Here is a 12,123-nt window from a genome sequence, read left to right as displayed (position 1 = left end):
CCGGATGGCGCTCAGCAGGGCCTGCAGACGATTCCGGAGTTTGGATCTCCTCTTGGAGGTCAGGCTGACCTGGTCTTCCTGGGTGTCGAATTGCACTCCTAGGTATTCCAGCGACTGGGATGGCTGTAGGGAACTCTTGGTTGTGTTGACTACCCAGCCTAGGCTTTCCAGAAGAGATATAACTCTGTTGGTTGCCCAGTGGCTCTCCCTCCAGTGACTTTGCCCTGATCAGCCAATTGTCCAGATAGGGATGGACGAGAATTCCTTCCTTCCTGAGTGCCGCCGCCACTATTACTATGACCTTGGTAAAGATCCGCGTAAATAGCGCTGGTGATCCCGATGGATTGGGATACGCAAGTAAGCTTCCGACAGATCTAGGGAGGTGAGAAACTCCCCTGGCTGTACTGCATTCTTGACCGACCACAGAGTTTCCATGCGAAAGCTGGGGACCCGTAGGTGTCGGCTGACCGACTTGAGGTCCAGGACGGGCCTGAAAGTGCCCTCCTTCTTGGGTACTATGAAATAAATGGAATAATGCCCAGAATTTATCTCCCCTGCAGGCACTGGGATTATGGCTTTTAACGACAGGAGCCTCCGCAAGGTAACTTCTAGTGCCGCCTTCTTGAGCGGTGAACAAGGAGATTCCACAACTTGTCCGGCAGGAGCCGAAGAAAATCCAGGTAATACCCTTCTCGGATGATGGCGAGGACCCACTGGTCCGAGGTAATCTCGACCCACCTGCGGTAGAAGAGGGTTAGCCTGCCCCCTATGGCTGCTACCCCCGGATGGGTCGGCTGATTGTCATTGTGGGGTGCGGCTGGGACCAGAACCCGAGCCGGTTCTCCTCTTGTTGTGCTTAGCCCGAAAGGGCTGGTTCCTGGCCTGAGAACGAGGTGCTTGGTAGCGAGCCCTGTAAGGGTTGAAGAGCTGAGAGTTTCTACCTCTAGATGGCCTAGAAAAAGAACGCTGGCTCCTCCTCGACCTGTCTTCTGGTAGACGGGGTAATGGAGAGGCACCCCATCTATTAGCCAGTTTCTCGAGATCGCTGCCGAACAGTAGGGATCCCTTAAAGGGCATTCTTGTGAGGCTTGTCTTGAAGGAAGAGTCGGCCGCCCAATTACGTAGCCAAAGCTGCCTCCTGGCTGCCACTGAAGATGACACTCCCTTGGCTGCCATACGGACGAGGTCGGAGGCTGTGTCAGTGAGGAACGAGAGAGCTGATTTCATGTCTTCTCCCGGGGTGTTGCTCCTAGCTTGTGGTAAACAGGAACGCGTCACCACGGTGCAGCAGGTCGCAATTCGTAGGGACATTGCTGCCACCTCAAAGGCTTGTTTCAAAATGGCGTCCATGCGCCGGTCATGTGTATCCTTGAGGGCCGCTCCCCCCTCCACCGGAATGGTGGTGCGCTTCACAATTGCGCTAACTATGGCGTCTACCTTGGGGCACGCCAGCAGCTCCTTGGACGCCGGGTCCAGAGGGTACATGCCTGACAAGGCCCGACCCCCTTTGAATGAGGCCTCCGGCGCATTCCATTCCAAATCGATTAGCTGCTGTGCTGCTTGTAGGAGGGGAAAATGGTGAGCCGTTTGGCGCAGGCCCTCTAACAGGGGGTTCATTTTACGGTCCCCTGGGGTGTCCTGGCCTGGAATAGCCAGTTCTGATAGGCATTGTGAGACCAGGCCTGGAAGATCCTCTTTCCGAAAGAAGCGTCTCATGGTCCGATATGGTTCTATCTCCGAGGGAAGTTCTCCCTCCTCGGGGGGCTCCTCATCTTCTTCGGAGCAATCCGAATCCCCATAAGTGGGGCTTCCGGGTGGCGAGTGGCCGTGCCTAGGTCTCGAGGGTCCAGGGGCCAGATCATCCGGAACAGAAAGACCCATTCGAGAAGCAGACTGCATCTGGACAAAGGCGTGAATCCCCTTGAATAATTCCACCCAGGAAAGCGAAGCCGGATCTGGCCTTAGGGGTACTAGGTTTCTCGGGTTCCCTGGCTGCTCACTGCGGCCTGCTAAGTCCGGAGTGTTCCCTGAGGAACCGCTGGGCTGGGACCGGTCCTGGCTTGGAACTCCCATGGCCTCCTCACATTGGGCACATAGTAAGTCTGCTTCCTCGCTCTCTGTGGCTCTGAGGTTGCATGCTGAGCAGAGGCTTAAAGCTCTTATGCCTGATTCTGGAGGTGCCGGCTCTGTGGATGTATGGGCTCTCTTATGCTCCATTTCGTCTGTTATTTCCTCCCAACCGGAGTATGCGCCTTGTAATATGTTTCGCCTACTAATATGCGCTTATCTTATGAATGTGCGCTCATCAACATGCGCTTAGCCGCATGCGCCTAGGAACGGGCGTCTTATGGACGTGCGCCTATGAACGGGCGTCTTAGGAACGTGCGCCTACGAACGGGCGTCTACGAACGGGCGCCTACGAACGGGCGTCTATAGGCGTGCGCCTATCCTAGCAGCGCGCGCTTAGCAAGCATGCGCCTATCCGCGTGCGCCTATCTCAGCGTGTGTACAGCAACGTGCGTCTAGGTGGCGAAGGCGAGTAGGCAGGCAAAATGGCGACCCTCCTTGGCGGGCTGCCACGTAGGCAGGCCCCGCTAATCCTCACTATCTCGGAGACCACAGTAAAGATGCACGCCTTACCTTGTCTTCGGCGCTTCCCGGCTGCAACCCAGGCGGTCTCCGGCTGCGGGGGGAGAGGGTGAGTACCGTCACCGCCGCGCTCGAGGAAGTGCACCCGCTGCCTCTAGGCTGCGCCCGATCTCGTCTCGCTCGGGGGCCAAGTCCTCGCCGGGACCGAGGCTGCCTCTATGCCACGCCCGAGCCCTTCTCATTCGGGGGCTAGGTCCCTGCCGCGAGTCGGCCACCGGACCGAGGCTCCTACCTCTGAGGGACCACGGAAGTCAGCTCGGGAAACTCGACTGGGGGAGGGACCGAATGGTATCACCGCAGGAGTGCGGGGCTCGTCTTCAGGTAGGTTTCTTCTATGAATGTAGTCGTTTAGAATTTGGAAACACGCTCAGCGAGCGTGAGGTAGCTCCAAACTGCTTTGGAGACGGAAATTACTGAATTGCTGCACTTCCTGTGGGGGTACATGTACCCGTGCTGACGTCAGATCCGTCTCCAACTGCTAGCACGAGCACACTATACCCACTTGTTTTGAGTCCATCTGCTACACGCTAGGAAATATATGTTAGGAAGAGTGGGGCGACCAATGCCTGCTCTAACTCTAGATCCGAGTACAATCCCTTATGCCCTATCCAGCCTCCTAGATTATGCAAGTTGCAGGCTATATTATAGTACCAAACATTAGGGAAGCCTCCTCCATCTTCTTCCTTTGGAATCATAATTTTAGTTCGTGATATGCCTGGTTTTTCCCCCCTCCAACAAAATTTAACCATATTTGAGAAGACAATTTTTTTTTTTAACTCAACCTAATTTAGGTTTGCTATGACAAAGGATGTGAAGACTTGTGCAAGAGATTTTTTTTTTTAACATATTCTTAAGAATATTTATGTAATTGTTCTTTATGATGAAAATGTAGAAAATGTGTAAAATCAAACTTTTACTTTAATGCATTTTGATTTGTATTTTTTAGACAATGTGAAAAATGCAAACGCGTGTGAAGACTTTTACAAAGCACTATAATAGTTGCCAACAGAAAAGCACAAACAAAAAAAAGTTTAAGAAAATTTAAAAATGCAGAAATGAGAACAATGAAAACTGGCAAACTAGGAAAAAAGTGGCTGAGCAAAGGGGTGTCAGGTAACTAGAAGCAGAAGAAAACTTCTGAAAAGAAAAAAAAAAAGGGCAAGAGCTTTACATGGAGATAATAAAGCATAGGTGCAAAGTGGCATAGAGTTGACAAAGAAAAGCTGACAGCAGTAAGGCAGTGTGAATCTAAGCCTAACTATATGCAATTTTATCTCATGCATATTCAACAGGAATATCCTGAAAACCATACCCATTTGTAGCCTTCAAGGACAAAGTGATTACTACTGATATATGGTACACAATATTATTACTGAATAAGGTAAATGGCAAAGGACACTGAAAAGAGGCAGATGATGACAGATACAACAAAAACAGCAGCAACCTGAAAAATCTATGGGAAAAGCAGATTTGGTTGAACAGCAGTAAGTCTTTGAAAAGCCCCAAGTCTGATTTTCCAGATATCCACAATGTTCTTAAGACACATTGGCATACATTTCTGCTAATAGCAAGTTATAGTGAATATTCTGTTTACTCAGAAAATCAGACCTATTAGGGGCTCTTAAGGACATGATTTGTGAACTAATGCTGTACGTTAAAATCTCTTTTTGGAGCCACTTTTCAAGCATAAACCCTTGTTCACCATGCTCATATAGCCACATTGATTTTAACAATTTTACAATAAGCTTCCCAAAGCATTTTATTTATCCTGTAGGTGTGACTAGACTAACTCCATGGTGTACGGACAGTCTCTTATGTGCATCTATCTGTACAGTGCTGCATACATCTAGTAGCACTAAACGAAAAATCAGTGATAGTACATTAATCATCCTGGAACTAAGACCCTCTCAAATTCCCCTGTGAATGGGTAAAGTAACACTGATCTGGAATCAATCTAGTCTAGAACTTCTGTCCCCCACAATTCTAAATAAAATAGGCAAAATATTGTCAAAACATAACCACAACCCTCAGCAAAGCAATCAGTAAATACTATGAAAAAGAAAAAAAAAAAAGCCTCTCATTTTCAATTGTCTCCATATTTCATAATCCCCACTTCAAACATGCGTCATTATCAGACAATTACAAAAACTTTTCACAGAGAGATCCTTTTTCCACCAGCAAAAGTCACTCCTAGTGGTGGCCACTGCTTTCCTTCCTACTTGAGGCCCAAGTAAGTCACCTCCTTGAAGCCTTGCCAGCAATGAACAGAATATTTGAACTCAAGCAACAGAATCAATCTACACATACATTACATTTCAATTTCTAGCATTTTGATATATATTTAGCAAATGCAAGATTTCAAATTGAGGCATCAGTGATGAGAATCTGAATAAAAATCAATTTATAATTACCATAGGTTTTGGTCGTGTTGTTTGGATACCCTGATCTGAAAACAATTAGATTTAAGATTAGAATGATGTTCAAATTTATACCATCACATAATATAAAAAGTGGATGAGTCACCTTCAAGACAATTACCACTGCACAACCACCATGTAGTCTTGAACTGATGTGGGATCCTGTTTCTCAGGCCCACTGGAGATGACAGATACATAAACAATACTCAAGGCCTTTTAGAAAGGAGCACCATGTGCCACACCTCAAAAGAGTAGCACTTTCAGCCATTTAAGTTTCAGTAGGTGCTATGCCTGATCTATAAAGTGGAGAACATTATTTTATAAGAAGTCTATACATACATTAAATGAGAATAGTTCTTAATTCACAGCAGAAAAACAGGAGTTTGTGAAAAATGGTTCTAGACAGACTTAGTTCGAAGAGGATTCAATTTCATGTACCTAGAAAATGTAAGAACCAATTCAAGCCAGCTTACCTGGTGTAAAAGAAAAAAAAATCCTACTTAGAGCCAATGAAAGTAGAAAGATCAGGATAATTCAGATCCAGAACTGGAAATCTTGCCCTTACTATCACCTCATTCTCAGTAATCCAACTGTCATCCTTTCCTGTAAAGCAAAGATTGCTTACCTGTAAGGAGTTCTCCAACGACAGCAGGATGTAAGTCCTCACAAGTGAGCGACATTATTAAATGGAGTCTGGGACAGAGAAGTTTTTTTTTCAAAGCTTCTGGAAGCTTCGGCATGCTCTACTGAGAACGTGTGCCATCACATAGGCCCTCCTCAATTCTTTATATAGTCTTCAATATACAGGCACTATTTCCAAGGGGAGGCAGAGGGGTTCTGTGAGAACTTACATGAGATCTCAAAGAACACCTGTTATAGGTAAGCAAATTTATCTTTCTCCAAAAACAAGGAGAATGTGAAGTCCTCATAGGTAGGGAAACCCTAGCTACAGGCTGCCCCTATCTAAAAAAAGGGGAAAATATATACAACCAGAAAATGCTAAATGGGCAGAACCATTTTTGGTGGAACAGGCTTTTTTTTTTTTTTTTTTTTTTTTTAAATCATTTCTCTCTTTAAATATGAGGCCATCTGGTAACAGCAACAACGTGCCCTGGGGAGGATGGATTCTAAACCTCAAACAGACTTTACAGAACAGATTGAACAATCACATAAGCGGCTGTGACTTTACAGAACAGATTGAACTGCCCTTCCGCTGTTGGGCAGTTCATCATTTTATGTAAACCGGAGTGATTTGTAATTCCCACAAGAACTTCGGTATATAAAAATTAAAAATAAATAAATAAATAAATCTACTGTTACACTGGGAATCTTTATACAAATAATGGGATGTAAATGTATGTGCGGAACTTCACATTGCAGTCATGCAAATCTCCTCCATCACTCTCAGGTGGGCCACCAATACCACCATAACTATTAGGACCCATGACACACTCCTCCAGAGTCATCAGGCCTACCTGGGCATAAAAGAGAGGCACTCTATCCAATTAGGAAGAGTGAGCTAGGCTATAGCAGTTCCAGATGTCTTGGAGGTAAAAAACAAATAAGTGTAATAGACTTTCTAAGGGTTTCAGTCTGCTCCAGAGAGAAGGCCAAGGCTCTTTTACAGTCCAAACTATGCAAGGCTTGTTCATCATGGTGGCTTGGGAAAAAAATGCTGGAAGAACAATTGGCAAGTAAAAGATGAAAGTTAAATACTTATGATGTGTGGAAAGAACCACCCTACTATGAATAAACATAGCACAAGGTGATAAAATAACAGTTATTAAAAATATGACCTTTGAGGTCAGGTTTTCTTTCATAGTATAATGGCTCAAAAGGAGCTTTCATTGAATGGGAGAGTACCATCTTGAGGTTCCATGACACAGCTAGAGGCTTCACTTGAAACAAGCCCTGCATGAATCTGGCAAAAGGCTGTACAGATATAAGTTTACTTTCTACATGGTGGTGATAAATGCCAAATGCACAGAGATAAATCTCAACAGAATTAAGCTTTCAGACCAGGCTCTAAAATCTAGAGAAGATATTCAAAGCAGTTTTTGTGGGATAGGAGAAAGTCTAGGACCTTTCCTTCCTATCAGAAGGCAAACCATTAGACTTCCTTATGGAATCCTTAAAAGTCAGACATTGGGACAGATCACAGGAATTTAATGCTACCCTCTCAATATCCGGGCTGAGCTGTGCTCTGCAGGAATGGTTCAAAGGTTGTATGGCCACAGCCAGAATCTCTTTGCTCCCAACATCTTGCACCAATGCTGATTTTTCTTAGCCTTGACCCAAGGTTCACTATCAGTGCTCCTTACTTTCATCATGTGGGTAGAGTTAGACGATGATCTATTTCTCTGGTTTCTATGGGTGCTCAATGTTGGATGCCCCGCTGGCATCCAGTGCAATTAACATATACTTCTATACCGATGCGTCTGGGCCAGATTTCCCAAAGAACTTTTCCACCAGCTCTAAATGGTAATGATGTCCTCTAGTGAAAGGAGGAGGAGTGGAAAACTTGAGGAGGGATCTAGCAAAGCTTGAGGAATGGCCTGAGGTCTGGCAGCTAAGATTTAATGCTAAAAATGCAAAAACCCAAGGAAAAAGTACAGTATTGGAAGTGAAATTCTTAAGCACAAAGGAAGAGCGGGATGTGAGGGTAATTTTATCTGATGATCTTAAGATGGCCAAACAGGTGGATAAAGTGACAGTAAAAGCCATAAAAATGCTTGGCTACATAGGGAGAGGAATAGTCAGCAGAAAAAGGAAAGTAATATTGCCCCTGAATAGGTTCCTGGTGAGACCTTACTTGGAATACTGTGTACAATTCTGGAGATCGCACCTTCAAAAGGATATAAATAGGATGAAGGTGGTCCAGAGGATGGCTACTAAAATGGTCAATGGTCTTTGTTCTAAAGCAAAACAGAGATAGACTTAAAGGAGAAATTACTACTTACCTGATAATTTCCTTTTCTTTGATAAGCACAGGAGGGTACAAAACCAGTGGGTTATGCATCTCTACCAGCAGATGGAGATAGAGCAAAGCTGACATCACAGTATATATATACCCCTGCATTGATATCAGCCCGCCAGTATTCTCTACAAAAGCCAACTGTGCACAAACTAACAAAACTTGATTAACAGATAACCATTCTAGCACTTAGCCAACAGGAAAACACTGAGCTCAGACAGAGTATAACAACACTAGTCTAGGGACTGGAGAAACACGCAACCATGCAGGAGGACAATAGCAAACATCAGGCAGCCAAGGGCGGGAAGGTGGAGCCACCTGTTCTTATTAAAGAACAGGAAATTAATAAGTATGTAGTAATTTCTTCTCCCACAGCATACGGACAGGTGGATCCAAGACCAGTGGGTTGTACCAAAGCTACTACCGAAAAGGACGGGAGGCTGCACATGGTCTGATAAGCATCATATGCGCAAAGGTTATATTCTCCCAAGCCTGCACACATCCAGGAGACAATGCCTGGAAAAGGTGTTTAAGCAAGCCTACATCGCAGCTTGGCAAATGAGACAGCAATCTAATCTCCGTCCATGACACTGCTTGAACCCTAGTGGAATGAGCTCTTACCTGACTAGGCAACGGCTGCTCGGAATCCACATAAGCGGCTGTGACTAACACCTTAATCCAGCGGGCAATCGTAGCCTGCATTGCCGGCTCACCCTGTTCTCCAACCATGGAGAACAAACAGGAGATCCATCTTCCTGAGAGGTTTAGAAACCTCCAAATACCTCAAGATATGCCTCGACATCTAAAGGCTGTAACAGGCAGTTTTCCTCCGCAACTCTTTCCCTGTCCAGAGACAGCAGGGAAATTGATTTAAGTGAAAATCCGAGACCACTTCTGGCAAAAAGGAAGGAACAGTACCATAGCTGTATCACTTCCGTCTCACCTGTAAAAATGGCTCCCAACAAGCAAAGGTCAGCAGTTCAGATACTCTATGCACAGAACAAATTGCCACAGAAACATTTTCAAGGTTAGTAACCTCAAGGAAAGGCTATTCATCAGTTGAACAGTGGGGCCCGCCAAAAAATCCAAAACTAGATTAAAACTCTACAAAGGCACCAGTAACCGCAAAGGAGGACGAAGATGCTTCACTCCTTTTGAAAAACAGGCCATATCTGGATAAGCTGACAAGGGTCCACCATTCACCTGACCTCAGAAACAGGCAAGAGCCGCCACCCATACCTTTAATGAATTAAGGGCCAACCTTTATTCAATCCATCCTGCAAAAATTCCAAAATGAGAGGAATCCCCTCTATGTTCACACCAAGCCTCAAACTCTCGCCAAACATGCACATAGGCTAAGGAACTGGAGAACTTTCTCGCTTGGAGTAACGTGGCGATTACTGCAGTAGAATATCCATGCTTCAACAACCGAGTCCTCTCAAGGGACATATCGTAAGACACAATCGAGTTAGATCTTCATGAAGTACAGGCCCCTGCCGTAGCAGATTCCTGTGAGATGGAATCCTGAGGGAAGAGTTCACCAGGAGCCTTTGTAAATCTGCATACCACGGTTTTCTGGCTCAATCCGGTGCCACCAAAAGCACCATCTTCATGTGCCTCTCAATTATCTGAATCATTCTGCCCAACATGGGCCACAGGGGAAAGGCATATATTAGCTTGCTCTCCGGCCACTCTTGCACAAGGGCATTGATGCCCAAAGACTTTTGATCTCTCCTGCGACTAAAGAAGCGGGGAACCTTCGCATTGCAAGAAGTCACCAGCAGGTCCAGAAACAGCCCCAGCTTTCCATTACTACCTGAAACGCTTCATTTGATAATTCTCATTCTCCTGGATTCAGACTGTCTGCTGAGAAAGTCGGCTCTTACATTGTCTTTTCTTGCAATGTGTGAGGTTGAGATCTCCTGAAGATACACTTCCGCCCATTCCATAAGTTGGGCAATTTCCTGCGACGCTTGCTGGCTCTTGGTTCCTCCCTGCGACTGATGTAAGCCACTGCAGTTGCACTGTCTGTCAATATCCGGACCGCTCGACCCTCCAATCTGTCACCAAATCGCAAGCATGCCAACCGGACTGCAAAGATTTCCAGCCGACTGATGCTCAAAAAGAGACTCTTCTGTACTCCAGCGTCCTTGTGCTGTCAGCTTGGCAACCCTGAAGGCTTGCATCTGTCATGAGTACTAGCCAGTCCAGTGATCTTAGGTAAGCCCTCTTTCTTAGATGTTGTGCTAGTAACTACCACTGCAGGTGTATGTACACCATCATTAGGTGAAGCCGAATCCAATAATCCTGGGACTGTGGGCTTCCGAGACAGCAGAATACGCTGAACAGGACGCATACATACCCTCGCCCACACCACCTCCCTCCAAGGTCATCACCATCATTCCAAGTACCTGTAGATAAGATCACACTGTCGGACGTGGTTTGTTTGCTAATAGATGCACCTGTTCGATCAGCTTCTGAATACAGCCCTCCGGCAGGAACACCCTGCCCTACTTTGTGTTGAACCGAACACTGAGATACTGTGATGGCTGAAGACTGCTCTTGGCCATGTTCACCTCCCAACCTAGCTCCTGCAACAAGGAGATCACCTTGCGCGAGACCCAAGGCTCTCTTCCAGACTCTTGGCCCGAATCAGCCATTCATCTAAGTACAAGTGTACCAGAATTCCATCCTTTCTGAACTCCGCCACCACTACCACCATAACCTTGAAATATGCAGGTATGCCTCAGACAAATCCCGAGACATCAGAAACTCCCCTGACTGTACTGCCATTATCACTGAGTGCAAGGGTTCCATGCAAAAAGGAATCATATGCATATGTTGACACCTTTGAAATCTAGGATGGGGTGAAAAGAGCCCTCCTTGGGCACAATTAAATAAATGGAATATTGGCCCATATTTTCTTGAGATATGGACACTAGAACCACAGCCCGCAGGCTGAGGAGTCTTGACAACATACACTCCACTACCTGTCTCTTCTGGGGAGAATTGCAAGAAGACCCCATGAAATTGTCTCGAAGAAACTGTGACACTCCAGTGCATAGCCCTCTCTTATCACCTCCAGATCCCACTGGTATGACATGATCTCGACCTACCTTTGATAAAAATAAAGAGGGAGATGATCTATCTCCTGTTCCTGGAGGTGGATAGGCACACCTTCGAGAGGCTTGGGGGGGCTCCACTACCCGAGCCTGTGGCCCATCTGGGCTGCCTGGGACAAAAGGAATGAGACCTTCCCAAAGGTCAAGCTCTCTGAAATGCTGCTCCTCTATAGAGTCGAAAACAGTTGGATCCCCTAAGTATGACCTCTCATGCTGAAGGAACGCGGCATCTGTTTCTTATCCTCTGGCAACCAAGGAACCTGAGACTCACCCCACTTTTTGGCCATTTTCTCCAGCTCGCTCCCAAATAAGAGCAAGCCTTTAAAGGGCAACTTCGTAAGGTTAGACTTTGAGGTTGTCAGCTGACCAATTTCTCAGCCATAACTGACGCCTGGCCACTATTATCGAAGAAACTCCTCTGGCCGAAGTGCAGACCAAATTGCAGCCCGCATCTGCCTGGTTTCATCAATGCCCTGGAATTCACACTAGATTCATCGACCTCCTGAGAGAGAACAAAAACGAGCCACTAGGGAACAACAAAAAGCTATCTGTAAATTCATTGTCATTGCTTTAAAAGCCTGCTTAAAGATGGCCTCAATTCTCCTATCCTGTGCATCCTTCAAGGTTTCTCCCCCTTCTACGCGAATAGTCGTCTGCTTGGTAATAGCACACACAAGCGCATCCACCTACGGAAAGCACAACTGCTCTCTTGCAACTGAATCCACGCAGTAGAGTCCTTCCAAGGCTCATCCATCTTTAAAATTAGCTTCTGGGGCGCCCCACTCAAGATCAATCAATTCTTGAATGGCCTCTATAATAGGGAAGAAACTTGAGGCTTAATGCAAAGAAATCAAAATAGGATCTTTCTTTGGCTCAGACATGGATTTAGCCCCCAGTAGTCCCAACATCTTCAATGTCTGAGAAATCAGAGCTAACTCATCTCTAAGAAGGAACCGCACAT

General features: G+C 46.0%; 1 protein-coding gene across 1 annotated transcript in view; it reads right to left on the bottom strand.

Moving 5' to 3' along the window:
* ZMYM2 (zinc finger MYM-type containing 2) overlaps window positions 1-12,123 on the bottom strand; it is a 581,711-nt gene that overhangs the window by 243,844 nt on the left and 325,744 nt on the right. Inside the window, exon 14 of the mRNA XM_029602506.1 lies at window positions 5,061-5,095. Coding sequence (XP_029458366.1) covers window positions 5,061-5,095 — 35 coding nt within the window. The remainder of the gene's footprint in view (window positions 1-5,060; window positions 5,096-12,123) is intronic.

The sequence above is a fragment of the Rhinatrema bivittatum genome, chromosome 5 (genome assembly GCF_901001135.1).
Source record: "Rhinatrema bivittatum chromosome 5, aRhiBiv1.1, whole genome shotgun sequence".
NCBI lineage: Eukaryota > Metazoa > Chordata > Amphibia > Gymnophiona > Rhinatrematidae > Rhinatrema > Rhinatrema bivittatum.
The sequence above is the reverse complement of the archived record's forward strand: the minus strand, read 5'-3'. Positions and strand labels throughout refer to the sequence as shown.